The sequence below is a fragment of the Cetorhinus maximus genome, chromosome 17 (assembly GCF_964194155.1).
Source record: "Cetorhinus maximus chromosome 17, sCetMax3.hap1.1, whole genome shotgun sequence".
NCBI classification, from domain to species: Eukaryota; Metazoa; Chordata; class Chondrichthyes; order Lamniformes; family Cetorhinidae; genus Cetorhinus; species Cetorhinus maximus.
Window position 1 is genome coordinate 29,787,535 of NC_135895.1, and position 17,245 is coordinate 29,804,779.

Sequence of the window (17,245 nt, forward strand, 5' to 3'; positions counted from 1 at the left end):
TTGCTGGTGCCCTCAATGCCTGAGCCCCTTCCCCTCCCTACCGCCTTCACATTTCCAGACAGCATGTGGACTCTCTGTGTGGAAGGGTGAGGGAGCCACAGTGGCCTCTCCACCTGCAGAGTGGATGGACTGCAGTGGGGCCGTGAAGCATGACCTTATCTCATTGCCACTGAGGCCCATGACCCCTGTACCATCCGTTGTGGTTAGTGTGAGCAGGTCACTTATCCTGGCGGCATGGGTGAGGTCATTCATCCTCTTGCGGCATTGGAGAGCAGTCCTGTGCTGGAGGCCCTGGGCACTGACTGCCTTGGAGACTTGCTCCCATGCAGAGTTGGTCTCCCTGTTCAGCCTCCTCCTCCCATCAGTTGGGTAGGGGACGTCCCTCCTGGCCTCCACTTCGTTGAGGAGGATGCCCAGGGAGGCATTGCTAAACTTTGGCGCCGGAGGTCCCTGTCCCTTTCTTGCCATCTCATTCGGTGAATGAATAAGATGCTGTCCGGCAACCTTTTAAATATGGTGCCCGGATGACGGCGGAGAGCGCGCCATCAAGCCCGCCCCGCGATACGTTGGGAAACCCCCAACTGCATAATTGATGAGGCCAGTGTGGCGCGATACATCATGAATTCCTGGCAGCCTCCGTAGCTGGATAAACTCCCGTCCCTGCCCCCACCACAGGACTTAGTCCCGGAAGGGAAAATTCCGTCCAAAGTATTTTTTTCTTTACTGGCTTTTTACACACAGGCTATGTTAACCTTACTTTATATACATGCCTGTGTTGAAACTAGTAAAAAAAGCTCAGCGCTTTACCATTTTAAACTAACGAAGACATTGGACCTACTGTTTTATCCCATTAGCAGTAGCAGCATTAATTAATTCCCCTTTTGATTGCTGATAGAGAATATACAGATTGAGCAATATGTCCAATAGTATGTGATTAATATTTGTATCAGTGAAGTTCAGTGGATCACACACAAGTGAATAGGTTGCAGGGGGCTTATAGTGAGTTTAAAAATGGACTTACGTTATTGGCTTTCTGAACCGTCTATAACCTGTTTTCTCGTTCAACTTATTTTATTTTTTGTGTGAATCACAGTAAAGGCTTTCAATGTCATGAAATGGGAGGCATATATATTTCTATCAACCGTATGAACATCAAACATTCCTACTTAGGTTAGTATGGTTTAGGTGAAGGGTAAAACTTTCTCTAGAGAAAGGAATCACATTGGTGGCAGCAATGAGCATAAGATTTCAATCATGCACTTACAGGAGAAGTTTGGAAAAGTGTTTTTTGATGATGCTCTCTGTGAGCTGAGCAGAGAGTGCTCGCAATAACACTGCTCATTATCATTACCAAGCAGCTCCACCTATTAAAATCTACCATGGGTGGAATCGACCATGCCTGCTGGCGTTGGGCGTGTTTCATGGAGTGAGTTGGCAATATGGCGATACATTAGGGACACCTTATATAAAGTGACCATTCCTCTGCAGCTGAGACAGTTCAGGCACAGCCAGATTGATATGATTGGAGTCGGGCCTCTAGCTTCTCTGCCCACTCAAGCAACACAGAGGCATCAAAGTGCCACCAAGTGCTCCAAAGCTTTCCACCCCTCAGGCCCAGACTGTAAACTAATGAGCGTTTTAATGGACTGCAGAACAGTTGGATGACTGTTGTACAATCTCCTTGCTAAAGGTGACCATGGAGCAGTCACTGATGGAGGCGCTCACAGCCCCTTGCAATGTCAGCATCCCGGTTTGGACCAATCTCCCCCATGGTTCAAGCTAAAAGCTGAGGCTTGTAGTGCAGGTTAGGAGAATGCCTGCATCTGAGCTGAGAGCACAGCATGCAGTCCAATTGGCAAAGCTGCCACCATTCGGTAGGGTGGAGTGGGGCGGAGGTGGGTGAGGTTTCAGGCAGCCATGCAGCGCAATAATCTTTGGCCATCCAAGTGGAGGCCAGCATGCTCCAGGATGCGTTAAGGGGCCTTCAGACTTTACCAAGTCAGGTTCTTAGTACACCGATGCTGACCATGTGTCTCTCTCTTTCATCCTGCAGAAGGAGTACATCAGGATCATGGCTGCCTCATGGCTTACAGAGAGTGAAGCTGACTGAGAAGAGAGTGACTGGGGTGCCTGGCTGCGCATAGGGAGGAGCAGCAGTCTCTGGAAAGAGGGGCGGCTGGGGCTACCACACATGCTGCCGAAGAGCCATGGCAAGTTGTCATTGGTCAGCACCGAGCTAGACCCAGGGTCTACAGATGTTGCCTTTCATTCCTGCAGATGACCAAGAACCAGTGTCGCCGAAGACTACGCTTGTCTAGGGAACTGGTCGGTCACATGCCAGCTACTGCAGGATTTGGCACCACAGGGATGTGAAGGGCATCCACTGGCTGTGGCCATGAAAGTGACAGCGGCATTCAATTTCTATGCCAGTGGCTCCTTTCAGGGCTCTGTAGGTGACCTCTGTGGGATCTCTCAAGCCTTCACCCACATATGCATCCATGAGGTCACGGACGCCATCTTCGCGAGGGCACACAACTCTGTGCATTTCGCCCGGGAACAGGACAGCCAGGATGCAAGAACGATTTGATTTGCCCAGATCTCAGGTTTCCCACAAGCAGAGTGCCATCAACTGCAGTCACATGGTAATCAGATCTCCATCGCAACCCGTGGTCAACTATGTCAATCATTCCATTTGTTAAAAGTGCAGCTGGTGGTCTGTGCACGTTTTCCAAGGAGTGTTCCCGACTCATAAGAATATACGAAATAGAAGCAGGATTAGGCTATTCGGCCCTTCAAGCCTGCCCCACCGCATTCAATAAGACCATGGCTGATCTGCCCCAGGTCTCAACTCCTCCTACATTCCTACATTCTCAGTCTGTATGAGAATGATACATTCACAGATCCCTGGCATCTTCCCGGGTCCACAGAAGCTGCAGGGGTGGCTTCTCGGGGGCATGGGCTACCTATAGAGGGCGTGGTTGATGACACCTGTGTGGCACCCTCAGACTGCAGCAGAGTGAAGGTACAATGATGCTCATGCTGCAACATACAATTTGGTGGAGCAAACCGTTGGGATGCCAGAAATGAGGTTCCGGTGCCTGGACCAGTCTGGTGGGGCCTTGCATTATAGTCCATAGAGGGTGTCATGCGTCATCGTCACCTGCTATGCCCTTTACAACCTGGTGCTGCAATGGGGAGAGGAGCTGGCTGAGGAGGAGCTGGAGGTCTCGTCCAATGGGAAGGTCGCCGACGGGGATGAGGGTAAGGAGGTCCTCAAAGGCGATGATGATGGGGATGAGGCCCTTGCACTGGCCAGATGAGGCAGGTGCGCTCAGGAGGTGCTCATAGCTGCTAAATTTGTGGAGGATGATGATGACATGCAATGAGGAGACACCATAGATCCTCACTTTGCATCTATGAAAGTTTGACTTCAGTCTGGCTTCTGGCAACATCTGTGATAATGCTCCTGTCATGGAGATGCAGTGGAGACCCTAATAGTTGCTCGACTGCAGGATGATGATGACAAGATGCAGTGAGGAGACTCCATAGATCTTCATATAGCCTCTGAGAATGTCTGACTCCTGTCTGGCCGAGGGCAGCTCGCTTGTGCTCTGTGATCAGGGTCACATCATAGAGATGCAGCCATGAAACTTTAGAAGCATCTGATCCTTTGTCCACCTTCAGCACCTGACGCCTTCGGGAGCACAGCATCACTGGTCACAGATGCTGAAGAGATTGGGTCAGCCCCACCCTAAAGGCGCTGAGAGCACACAGAGAGAATGACGGAACTCTGTGATGCCTGCCCATGACATTCTGGCAGCAATAACAAGCACCATCGAGGTGCAGGCATCACTAATGTGTCCAGGGAGTGTGAGGCTGGACCATCACTTTGGTCTGAGAGTTGCACAAAGCACAGGGAAGAGGCCCTGGATGGAGACATCTGCCTTTATCTTGTGGAGAAAGGTTTCACATCTGAGTGACAAGAACACTGCTGATCAGAATAAGGAGCCATAGGCAGGGGGACATTCCTGGGAGTTTATTGACAATAGTGAACAGTATGTACAAGTGATTAACACCCGTTCCCAGGCTGTGCAACTAATTCTTCTTAACCCCCTATAATCGTAGAATGTGTCGGTTCACGGACTCCCAAGATACCTGCCCTTTTTGTGGTCTTGTGGAGTCCGTGGACCATGTCTATATTAACTATTGTAGGTTGCACTCCCTTTTCATTTATTTAAAAAACCTTTTATTGCTGTTTTGTTTGCACTTCAGCCCCACGCTCCTGATCTACGGACATCCGGTGCGGAGGGGGGGCCGGGAAGGAGGAGGACCTCCTCGTGAACCTGCTCCTGGGCTTGGCCAAGTTGGCCATTAACAGGTCCAGGCAGCGGGCGATCTAGGGGGTTGTCCCGCCTGACTGTTTGCCCCTCTTCCGTGGCTACGTTCGTGGCCGGGTGTCCCTGGAAAGGGAGCACACGGTGTCTGCCGGCACCGTTGAGGCCTTACATGCCCCGTGTGCACCACGGGGGCTGGGGTGCTTTAACGACCCTCTTAATCATATTTTGATTTGATGTTTGTAAGTTTTCTTTAAACTTTGTCTTTGGTTTTACAGCTAACCTAACTTAGGGGCTGTGTTTACTTTATCCCTCATTTTGTTAATTTAGTTTATTAGGTCGGCTTTAAAAGAGCTAATTCTTCTTAACCTTCCTAACACTGTTGCTACGTCTTGGTGCTCCCTGGCCATCCACAGCAGAGTGGAGGCAGCCTGATAACTGCTATGCCCTGACTGTGATTACCCTAGTAGGCATTCTCTGGAGGGCAGAGACCTGGAGGGCCCCGGCCTGCTATCGGGGTCCTGCATTGTGGCAGGACAGGTCAACTGAGTGCAGTTGCTTGCACTCTGCACCTGTGGGAAACCCCTGATCTGGGCAAATCCAATTGTGACACCCTCCTCAGCCTGTGGAGCTGGAGCTGGAGCTGCTGAGGTCACAGAAAAAGGGGATTTGGATAGATTAGACACTCCCGGAGTCACCTGGGTAGATGGCCTGGGGCGGGGGGGGGGGGGCTTCACCTGCTGATCCTCCTCCCTATGTGTGGGCCCCTGGCTGACTCCTTGAGAAGAAGAGGTAGCTGGAGTGAGACTGAGCTGCCCTGCACCCCTCTCACGTACACACTGTTGAAGGCCAACCAAGGCATCAGCGGTGGAGTGTTGACCTCAGTGCGTTGGCATGCCATCACTATCACCTCAGCCTGACGACGAACGGAGTCCTCCATCGTGCCTTGTAAACTGAGTAGTGCAGTGGACATCCCTTCCTGATGTTTCCGATCTTGCCATTTTAGCGCCAGCAACTGTGACATGACTGAGTCTAGAGGCTCATCATCTGACTCAGACTCAGCAAATTTCTGGCCTCCAGCAGTCCTCTGAGTGCCGGACACTGGGAAGTCCCTGTGGCCGCCTGCTGTGGATCAGAGAATGCGATGTGCTCACCAGATTGTGATCCCGAGGCTACTGTAGAGCTAGCTCCCACCGAGGTGTGTGTCTCTGTGCTGGTGGAAGGTGTGAGTGAGTGCTGTGATGGGACTTCAAGGAGGGTGCCTCCAGATTCCTCTTCAGAATTTTCTTTGGGACTTGATTGGAGACCCTGGGTCATGGACTCCATCGGCTGTTTCCCAGATGTGCCTGTGGAAGCAATGAGAAGTAATTAGTGCATGGCCGTGGCCTGTGAAACAGGACACATCACTCACAGAATGGCTGTCTGATGCATGTTGCACTGCTGGATCCTCACTTGGTAGAGCACTGCTGACCTCACCATCAGCACAGGACCGGTCCAGATCCTCACCAGCCAGCTGAATGGCTCTGTTTTCAAAGTCTGAGAGGACCTTGATTTCAGGCATTCCTCCAGCAGTCTGCGACCTCTCCCAGTTGCTGTGTGCCAGCTTGCCCTACATCAATAGAGATGGAGAGAGTGTAAAGAGGATGCCTGCCAGGCCAGATGATAAGTTTGCCTGGCATGTGTGGGTGGTGAGTGGTCCCATGGACGGGATGAGGACAATGAAGGTGTGTGTGACAGAGTGAATGGTGATGTCCCTTGAACTGGCAATGAGTGAGGGCCCTGTGGATGTGTGATGGGTTTGTAAATTGAGAGTGACGAGAAGAGTGACTTATCCTGGAGGAACGGAGATCATTCATCCTCTAACGGCACTGGGTGGCTGTCCTCTTTTGAAGGCGTTGGCTCTGACCTCCGCTGCCACCGACTCCCAAGCCGGATTAGTGATGTTGCTGCCCATCCTTTGGCCAGAGAGGGGGTAGAGGACATCACGGTGAGTCTCCACTGCGTCCAAAAGGCGCTCGAGAGATGTGCCATTGAACTTGGGGACTGCAGTCTTCTTGCCTTACAGGGCCATGTCTTCTTTGCAGCAGTTGTGGGCTGGAAGCACTGAGACGTGTGCCCGCAGCTGGAATTTAAGTATGGCGCCCACTCTGCTGAAGTGGCAAGGTGATGGTGTGGTGGGCGAATGAGAGCCACCCGCCATGGAACCGGCGTGTTTCCCGAGAATGCATAATTAACGCAGTGGGTTCGGGACGATACGGTGTGAAAAGCCACCAAAGTGGCCGGCAGGCAAAGTGTCGTTTTACCCGCCCGCTGGCGCACTTAGTGCAAAAAGCTGCATCTGGGAGATTCCATTGTAATGAATGGACAAACTAACTGAGTTTTATTGCAATTTTCTAATATTAAAAGCAATAAAAAAATTAATATATTTTATTTCAGAAATGAGTTAATTTATTTTCTCAAAGGTGATAAAAGCCAACTGATAGCACCACTGATTTTGATTACTGCAAGGCTGTTGAGAAGAAGAATTTCCCATTTGGAAATAGGTAAATCATTAGGTGGCTTTTTGTCATTTTTGGCAGGAATCGGCGACCGGATTGCCTTCTGGATATCTGAGGTAAAAAAATGCATGACTTAAAGCTACAATTCAAACGGAATCATAGATTAGGGAGTTTAAGTAGTAAAAATGGAAAATGCTAGAAATACAAGTCTGGCAGCATCTATGAAGAGAGAAACAGAATTAATGGGTTGAATTTTCCGGTCCTGCCAGCAGCGGGAATTGTGGCTGGTGAGCGGGCTGGGTGGGGGTTGCAAAATTGGGTGTGAGGCCAAAAGGCAAATATCCACTGGCAGGGAAATAATTTTCCTCTCTGGACTTGCATGGCAGCCTCATGGCGGGTCGACTTTCCCGCTGATCCATGTTGGGAACTATGTTTGCAAGCATCAGCATGTCATGAATACTCATTAAAACCACAACTCACTGGAATCGCATTCTCTCTCCCAGTTAAGTGCCACATCAGCGGCAGACCACTCTGATACACAACCGGATATAAGTGGCGTGCACCTGCCCTCCTTCACTTCAGTCATGACCTTGAGGTGTGTACAACATTTAAAACCCACCTGCAATGGCCCTGCTGCCATCTCTCGCCGCTGCTTCGACTCCTGGCCATTGGCCAAGCTGCTCTCTCAGGCGAGAAACTGTTGAGATTTGCAGGCAGAGCTGCACTCTGGTGTCCTAAACTGTTGGATTTGTATTGGCAGGCAGCGCTGCAGTGTCTCAGGTAAAAGTGTTGGGGTGTGCAGGCAGCACTGCACTCTACCAGGCTAGATCAGACCGAGGCAGGGAGAAGAAACAGACAAAGTCATGCCGGGTGGGGGAAGGTGGGTGTGGGTTTGGAGGAGGGAGGGAGGGATGGCAGCCACAGGATTGATTGGGGGCAGCCGGGGTTTGGAGGAACAAGGGAGGGCCGATTCAAGGGGCACCAAAGTTCTTTGGGATTGAACACATGGAGATCAAGGCTCAGCTGAAAAGTGTTATGAAGAGTCAAATATAATTTTGCTGATTTGGGCACCCTAACTCATAGTGTACTTTCTTACAATAAGGGTTTGTGGCAACATGTGAGTAGCTCTGATGGACCATGTAACCATCACAGAGGAACTTGAAAAGGGAAGAAAGATCAAACGATTGATGGAGCACAGTTGCCTGCTTGGAATGGGTATCAGCCTCTGGGTCTTCCTGGGACCTCCCTGGAACATGCACCTCAGGCCAAGGCTCTTCTCTAAGCCCTGCCAAATGGCAATGGGCTCTTCTTCTGCAGGACTATGCTCCAGGGAAGCCAGCAGATACCTTTTGGAATCTAATTGGCTGACAGGGCACAAGGCTTTCATTCATTAAATTGGTGCAAGGCAGGGCTGTACTCATATCAAAAGAGGTCAGCCTGACAGTGGCTGGAATAAGACTGATCACACATGGCTGCACTCACCTCTTTCCAAGCCTCTTGGTGAATGTCCTGTCATGCTAGTGGGGGGATGCTCAGACATCTGTGATTCTTCAGGATGTGCCTTATCTGCAGGGGCACAACTGGGAATGGCATGTATGGCATGAACACAGTCCAAGGGCTTTACACTGGCTTCCTAGCTTGGTGATGGAGGATTTTCATTGCAGGGTAAGCTGCATTTATGTGTCTGATCTATTTGTCCACAGGGGCTAAGAGAAAAGCCTTGGCCTGAGGTACATGGTCTAGGGGTGCCCCAGGAAGCCCCAGAGGCTGAGGAGCTCATACCCAATCTAAGCAGGCAACTGGCATTACCAAGGGTGTACTAAAGACACCTTTCATTTTTGGTGATAAGCGAGAGAGGGTGTCACAAACATCTCCATTTGTAAAAAGATGTGCTGGGTCACATCTGCCACATTCTTTGGAAGGATCTGACACCATGTGGATTGGGAGGCCGTCCTTCGCCAGTGGCTGTAAAGCTGACTGCTGCGCTGAACTTCTTTGCAAGTGGTTTGTTCCGGGGGTCTATTGGGGACCTATGCAGCATCTCTTAGTCCTCAAAGCATAACTGTATAAGGGAAGTTACAGATGCTTTTTACAGTAAGGCACATCAGTACATTCAGTTCACACAGGATGAAGCCAGCCAGGCCGCTAAATTTCTGGGATTTGCAGCGATTTCTGGCTTCCCAAACATGCAGGCTGCCATAGATTGTATGCATATCACATTAAGAGCTCCTTAGCAGCAGCCACTGGTCTTCATCAACAGAAAAGGGTTCCATTTCCTCAACGTGCAGCTGGTCTGCGATCATCAGAAGGAGATAAGAAGATAATCCATGTTTGTACCAAGTTCCCCAGGAGTTCACATGACTGCTACATCCTGAGTCATTCCCAGGTGCCTCAGATCTTCAAGGGCCCATGGCACTTACAGGGTTTGCTGCTGGGTGATAAAGGGTATCCACTGAAGTCTTGGCTTATGACAGCTGTGCGTCGTCCTTAAGAGTTTCTGGGAGGAGAGATATAATGTGGCGCTTTCTGTGACAAGGTCCATCGTAGAGCAGACCATTGGCATTTTGAAGATGCGCTCCCGATGTTTGGACTGTTCTGGTGGAGCTTTACAGTACTTTCTACAGAGGGTGTCTCACAACATTGTGATCTGCTGTGCATTGCACAACCTGGCGCTTCAAAGGGGAGATCACTTGCCAGAGGGAGACATGGAGGAGGTGGAGATTTCCTTGGACGAGGAGGAGTTGGAAGGGCCAGAACCTGAAGAGGGCCAGGGGACGTTCCATGTGAGGATGCCATCGCAGTGGCACAATGCGAAAGACGTGCCTGTGACACACTGATTGCCACTAGGTACCAGCAGGAGTAAGGTCCAAACAAGGTGACAAGTGCGCATTTCTCCTGTCCCTTAGAGACAGGGAAGTGATCAGGACGTCCTTCCCAATCATCGACATCTCCAACAAGTTCATCATTCAGCCTTGGACCAGTAATCCTCAAAGATAACGAGGGGATCAGCGTTGGAAAGATCAGCATCAAATGCTGCATGTGGCGCCTGTGCGATGTGAAAGGCAGCACACCAGTGGGCAACCTGAGTCAACTGCACATTGTGCAATCATTGCCACCAACACATGATATTTTCAACAGCCACTGAAATGTGGACTTGGTTGCAGTGGACATAATTCATCGAGGACATGTGCTTTCACACTCACAAGCATCACAGTTAGTGCTGATGCCACCATGTTAGATATCACCTTCTAAGACACAGGAGTACACATAATTCAATCCTGTGTTGGTAGACTTACAAGAACATTTTTCTATCTAAATGCACTTTCTTGACACACCTCCCTTCGATGACTCAAAGGGTGAGTGACTAACATGACCTTGCTAAACACAACATGAATCTGAGGGACACGAGGGCAGGCCATTGAGGATTGGAAGTGTAGGTCACCCTTGAAATAAGACAGCACAATGAGTCATATGCAAGAGGCATTCACATCCTGAGACACTGGGTCATGAAATAAAACTCTATTGACAAAGGTTCATTTTTATATATATATATATATATAATAGATACAGAGAATGAGCACCAGTGTGCAATCATAATTTTACGCACTCTATAACTATGTCTAGGTGCAATCCTGACATCCACAGCAGAGGTGGAGGCAGCCTGCTGACTGCTATGCTGTGTTATCTGAGATTACATCGGCAGGCATCCTCTGGAGGCCCGGGGCTTTGAGGTCCACAGACTGCTTTGCGTGTCCTGCTGTGGGGCAGTTGTATCCTCTTGGCCTGAGCAGCTGGAGCTGATGGGGTCATGTGCAGAGTGGATTGAAAATGACTGGACACCCTTGGAGTGTCCTGGGTGGAAGCCCTCAGGGTGTCTGGCAGGTGCTCCACTTCCCTTTGGGTGCCTAAGGGCCTCTCCCTAACTCCCTGAGGAGAAGGGGCACCTGGAGGGAGGTCAAGGTGCCCCTTCCCCCTTTGACTGAGGCACTGATGTTTCCCACCTATGCCTAGAGCAACGGAGTGAAGGTCCAAGCGCAAATACAAACATATGAAATAGGAGCAGAGTAGGCCATTCGGTCCCTCAAGCCTGCTCTGCTCTTCAATAAGATCATGGCTGATCAGTTTGTGTTTCAAGTTCTACATTCCTATCTACTCCCGATAACCTTTTATTCCCTTGCCTAACAAGAATCTATCTACCTCTACCTTAAAAATATTGTGACCTCGCTTCCACTGCCTTCTGAAGTATTGAGTTCCAAAGTCACACAATCCTCTAACAGCAAAAATTTCTCTGCATCTCTGTCCTATAAGTGCGACCTCCAATTTTAAAACAGTGCCTCCTAGTTCTGGACTCACCCACAAGAGGAAATATCCTTTCCATGTCCACCTTGTCAAGACCATTCAGGATCTTATATACTTCATAAAAATCGCCCCTCACTCTTCTAAATTCCAGTGGAAACAAGCCCAGTCTGTCCAACCTTTCCTCATAAGACAACCCACTCATCCCAGGTGCCAATCTAATAAACCTCCTCTGAACCAATGCATGTACACACTTCCTAAATAAGGAGACCAAAACTGTACACAGGATTCGAGATGCAGTCTCACCAATGCCCTATATAAATGAAGCATAACATCCTTACTTTTATAAAAGCAAAAAACTGCGGATGCTGGAAATCCAAAACAAAAACTAAAATACCTGGAAAAACTCAGCAGGTCTGGCAGCATCTGCGGTGAGGAACACAGTTAACGTTTCGAGTCCAAATGACTCTTCAACAGAACTAAGTAAAAATAGAAGAGAGGTGAAATATAAGCTGGGGGAGGGGGTGGGACAAGTAGAGCTGGATAGAGGGCCAGTGATAGGTGGAGATAACCAAAAAATGTCACAGACAAAGGGAAAAAGAGGTGTTGGAGGTGGTGATATTATCTAAGGAATGTGCTAATTAAGGGTAGAAAGCAGGACAAGCAAGGTACAGATAGCCCTAGTGGGGGTGGGGTGGGGTGAAGGAATCAAAAAAGGCTAAAAGGTAGGGATAAAACAATGGATGGAAATACATTTATAAATAATGGAAATAGGTGGGAAAAGAAAAATCTATATAAATTATTGGAAAAAAAAGGGGGGGATCGGAAAGGAGGTGGGGATGGAGGAGAGAGTTCATGATCTAAAATTGTTGAACTCAATATTCAGTCTGGAAGGCTGTAAAATGCCTTGTCGGAAGATGAGGTGCTGTTCCTCCGGTTTGCGTTGAGCTTCACTGGAACAATGCAGCAAGCCAAGGACGGACATGTGGGCATGAGAGCAGGATGGTGTGTTGAAATGGCAAGCGACAGGGAGGTCTGAGTAATGCTTGCGGACAGACTGAAGGTGTTCTGCAAAGTGGTCACCCAGTCTGCGTTTGGTCTCCCCAATGTAGAGGAAACCGCATTGGGAGCAAGGAATGCAGTAGACTAAATTGAGGGAAGTGCAAGTGAAATGCTGCTTCACTTGAAAGGAGTGTTTGGGCCCTTGGACGGTGAGGAGAGGGGAAGTAAAGGGGCAGGTGTTGCACCTTCAGCGATTGCATGTGAAGGTGCCGTGGGAGGGGGTTGAGGTGTAGGGGGTGATGGAGGAGTGGACCAGGGTGTCCCGTAAGGAACGATTCCTGCGGAATGCCACCAGGGGGGTGAAGGGAAGATGTGTTTGGTGGTGGCATCATGCTGGAGTTGGCGGAGGATGATCCTTTGAATGCGGAAATTCTTACTTTTATGTTGAATTCCTTTCGTAATAAAGTAGAGCATTCCATTAGTCTTCTTGATTACATGCTGTACCTGCGTACTAACTGTTTGTGACTCATGCATGTGAACACCTAGATCCCTCTGCACCTTGGAATTCTGCAGTCATTCTCTGTTTAAGTAATACTCTGTTTTTTATTCTTCCTGCCAAAGTGAACCACTTCACATTTCCCTGCATTATACTCCATCTGCCAGATTTTTGCCCACTCACTTAACCTATCTTTATCCATCTGCAAACTTCTTATGTCTTTTTCACAACATACTTCCCCACCTATATTTGTGTCATCTGCAAATTTACCTACCATGCCTTCGCTCCCTTTAACTTAGTCATTGATGAAAACTGTAAAAAGTTGTGGGCTCATCACAGACCCCTGCAGGACTCCACCCTGCCAATCAGACAAAGACCCATTTATGCATACTCTCTGTTTTCTGCCAGCCAGCCAATCTTCTATCCAGGCTAATATATACCCCCTACACCATGAGCTTTTATTTTCCACAATAACCTTTGATGTGGCACCTTATCAAATGCCTTCTGGAAATCCAAGTACAGTACGTCTACAGGCTCCCCTTTATCCACAGCGCATGTTACTCCTTCAAAGAACTCTAATAAATTGGTCAAACAAGATTTCCCTTTCACAAAACCATGCTGACTCTTCTGAATTACTTTGTGTTTTTCTAAGTGCCCAGTTATAACCTCTTTAATGGTCGACTCTAACACCTTCCCCATGATAGACTTCAAGCTAACTGGCCTTTATATAGTTTCCTGTTTTCTGCCTCCCTCCCTTCTTGAATAGAAGGGTTATATTTGCTATTCTCCAGTCTGATGGAACCTTTCCAGAGTCTAGGGAATTTTGGAAAATTAGCGTCAACACGTCTACTGACTTATTAGCCACCTCTTTTAAGACCCCAGGATGAAGTCCATCAGGACCTGGAGACTTGTCAGCCCTCAGCTCCATCAGTTTGCTCAGAACTGCTTCCTTAGTGATTGTAATTTCACTAAGTTCCTCTCTCCCCCCACCTCCTGATATACAGCTAGTACTGGAATAGTATTTGTATCCTCTGTAGTGAAGACAGAAGCAAAATATTTGTTCATTTGTGGAATATTCTGAAATATCCCTTAAATGTCTGTCACTGCTTCTCCATTGATCTATCCCCTAGCCTAGTATCCCAGTTAACTTCGATCCGGTGGAAACTACTGGACTGTGGTCTCCAGGGCGGCTTCCACCCTTCCCATGGTGACCTCGAGGCACTCACATGCCAGGGCCACGAGATCAGAAAGAACGCAAATGGACTCCACCATCCTTTGTTCTAGTATGGTGACTGCCTCTGACAACTCAGCTTGATGTTCCCCGCCTACCTTTGCATCTCCAGCATGCAACGGCCAATTGCAGAAGCTCATCATCAGACTCGGTCTCAGCAGGGGCCTGTTCTCTAGCATTCCTCCGAGTGCTAGACACCTGGGCTGTCACTGCCTCCGACTGCTGGGGAGACCTGTCAGCGAGGTTTTCTCCAGACTGTGACCCTGAGCCTAATCTAGATCGATGACCCACCGAGGTATGTGTCTCTGCTCTGGTGGAGTGTGCAGGTGAACGCAGTGACAGCTCGACATCTAGTAGATCCTCAGCATCATCACCCGAGGTGGAATGGGGGCTGGGGCTGGCTGAAGGATTATCCCAGCTTGCTCGTGCTGGTGCCTGGAAGTGAAGAAAGATAAAATTAATTCCTGAGTCGCCATTCAACAGTACATGTAACCCACTGTGAAGGTCATGATGTTTTCAACTAATGAAGGCTTCATCTGTACTGGGTTGCTGGGGGAGACTGATCTTGCCTTCAGCACAGGAGTGATCTCCCTCCTCCCCTGCCCACTCAGCTGCCTCCTCCTTGAAGGCCCAGCTTCTGAACCTCAGGGATTCCTCCACTAGTCTGGGATCTTTTCGTCTTGTTGTGGGCTAGCTTTGCCTGCATGAAGACAGATGGAATGTGATGGGAACAGATGGAAGAGAAGTTGGGAAGTATGCATGGCTGCTGTGTGTGCTGTGCCCCTCCCCAGTAAGGGCAGAAGATGTTGATTGTGCAGGATGATACTTGAGATGGTGGTGATGTTAAAGTGTGTGTGAGACATTCAGTGCAAATGTCCCTTCTGCTACTGGTATGTGAAATCCCTGTGGAATATAACCCTTAGATTGCCTGATGCCTTTACGCAAGTCTAGAGTGAGTAGAAGGCAGACTTACCCTGGCAGAGCGGATGAGGTCATTCATCCTGTTTCTGCACTGCAGTGTGTTTCTTTTTTGTGTGCCACGGGTACATACCTCTATGGTAACCTCCTCCCATGCCGCCAAAGTCAGTTTGGTCGCCTCCCTGCTGCCATCTATCGGGAAGAGGACATGTCGGTGTTCTCAGATAGCCTGGAGGAGAATCACCAGGAAGTCGTGGCTTGCTTCTCTGGGATGACATTTCTTTACCACCACACAGCGGTCCTGAAGAGAGCGAATGTGTTTTTGGGTGCTGCTTAAATATGACGCCAGAAACTTTGAACCCATGAGGTAATGATTAGCTGATGAATCAGTGCCCATCCTGCCATATGATTCAGTGAGCAGCTCCCTGATGCATATTTAATGAGCTTTCAAGTGGACAATTGGCAGGAGACCCAGCCCAACCAATCAGCAAGAAACACGCTGACTATCCCGCCCGTCGCTGCACTAAGTCTGAAAAACGGAAAGTTCCGCCCAACGTTTCAGATTGATACTAGTATCCACAGTATTTTGCTTATGGAGTTTAAGTGTTAGTTATTGGGGAAACAATATTGTAAAATTCATAAATCAGTCTGTGCCACTCACATTTAATACAAAATTGCATAATTAATGTCAGAAGATAATTTCCTGTACTGGCAATGTTAGCTAGTCCTCATTTCTAATTCTCTTTAGCTCTGAAGAAGTCATACTGACGCAAAACGTTAGCTCTGTTCCTCACCACAGATGCTGTCAGACCTGTTGAGTTTTTCCAGCATCATCTGTTTTATTTTAGCTAGTCCTAGTGATTTGCTTTGTCGCTGTTGAGACCTACAACAATGACTTAGAGTATGCAGCTACTTTAATTATAAATTACAGTTATTATTTTAAAGTTCCACATAATGCCCCGACAGTTCCATTTATTTGCATCATTGAAAATCAGGTGTAGGCAATGCATTTCATATTTTCAGAAATTAGATTCTCAGATGAACCAACCTGAGTAAGTGGTTATAAATGAAGATGAAGATGCAGCCAATTGGAAAAGGAGTGAGGGGTAACCACATTGATCAGGGGACTTAGAGCTATGGACTGTTACAGTCGCTAATCTCAGCGGCATGGGTTACAAATCTATTGGAATAAACAGAACCAGGGGATTATTAAGGTTTTCTTTACAATGAGACACAATGAAGTCCCCACTGTTGTCTGGTATAGCTGACCCTAACAATATGGCGTTGAAGAACGGTCAATTCTGCTTACTTACCTTCCCAACATGGCGGCGCTACGGTGGCCATCAGGCGCGGGTCAGTTAGGCCAGTTTGGAATTTCGGAAAGCGAATAACGGCCCAGGGTTGGGGGGGGGGGAGGAATATGGCGGAAGCTGTGAAAGCGGAGCTTAGTCCTTACGGCCGGAGTTTCAAGGTAAGGATAAAACGGAGTTACGAGTCTCGTGCCTGGCCGGTTAAATGGGAAGGTGTAGTTTTGCTGTGTATGTGTAGGGGGTGAGAGGCTGTGTTTAGCGCGGGGAGCCGCGGCGGCGGCCACCGCTCGACAACTTTCTCTCAGCGACGCACGGAGCCCTGACAAGACTTTAAATTATATCGTGAGAAACTTTTTTTTTTAAAAAAAAAGATTTCTTTCCTAAGCCGTGTTGACCCGCGCGATTTAATTGTTGCTTCCCCTCTTCTTGTCTTGACTGGTTTTGGTCAGTGTGGATAAGTTTTTCTATATGTGACTGTGAACGGGGGGAGAGCTTGGTGCTGAGTCAATATAAAAGACTGTGTGTGTGCCCCTGAGAGAAAGGAGACTACAGCTCACATACAGCCAGATAAACTGGGGTGGGGTGGGGGGCAATTCACCACGGCCGTATTGTCCTCTGATTTGCAAATTTTTTTTTTGCAAAAATATACTTTATTCATAAAATATCTTCAACCACATTCCAAACCATTTCAAAAACACCATTACAGGGGTACAATCCGGTTCTCTCCACCCCCCGGGTGGAAGAGGTAAAGCCCCATTCTCAGCACTGACTGATGTCGGTTCTACCCTATCCTTTCACACCTGTTTTCTACTGGTTAAAAGAATAAACGTACCCAATCTAGAAGAAAGTGATGCCAACAGTTGTAGGCAACCTCGTAAGGAAGCGGTTAAAATTTCAGATCAAATTCTGTTTTTGTTTTGTTTGGGAAATCATTGCAACTAATCCCTCCCGAGTGATGCAACTCCCTGGGACGGTTTCAACACTCAATGAGGGAACTCGGTCACAGTGGAACTGGGCATTTCCTTATCAAAGTTATGATCGGCAGTTTTCACTCGGAATGCTGCTTTTCAAATTTTATCCAAGGAGTGCCTTTGCAATAAAGCTGCCAGTGACTGTAATCTAGTTTCCAAGGTACGCATTGTCATATTTTAATTGGGTTT

At 48.4% G+C, this 17,245-nt stretch overlaps 1 protein-coding gene across 8 annotated transcripts in view; it reads left to right on the top strand.

Moving 5' to 3' along the window:
• Positions 1 to 16,115: 16,115 nt before the first annotated feature.
• Positions 16,116 to 17,245, top strand: part of LOC144692276 (MAP kinase-interacting serine/threonine-protein kinase 1-like) — an 86,730-nt gene continuing 85,600 nt past the window's right edge. For 2 of the 8 annotated variants that reach the window (XM_078560900.1, XM_078560905.1), the window contains exon 1: positions 16,116 to 16,246. In XM_078560900.1, the coding sequence (XP_078417026.1) occupies positions 16,196 to 16,246 (51 nt within the window). In that variant the 5' untranslated portion in view covers positions 16,116 to 16,195. Of the gene's footprint in view, positions 16,247 to 17,023; positions 17,217 to 17,245 lie in introns of those variants that run through there. The other 6 variants (XM_078560901.1, XM_078560908.1, XM_078560902.1 and 3 more) reach the window with 4 other exon arrangements.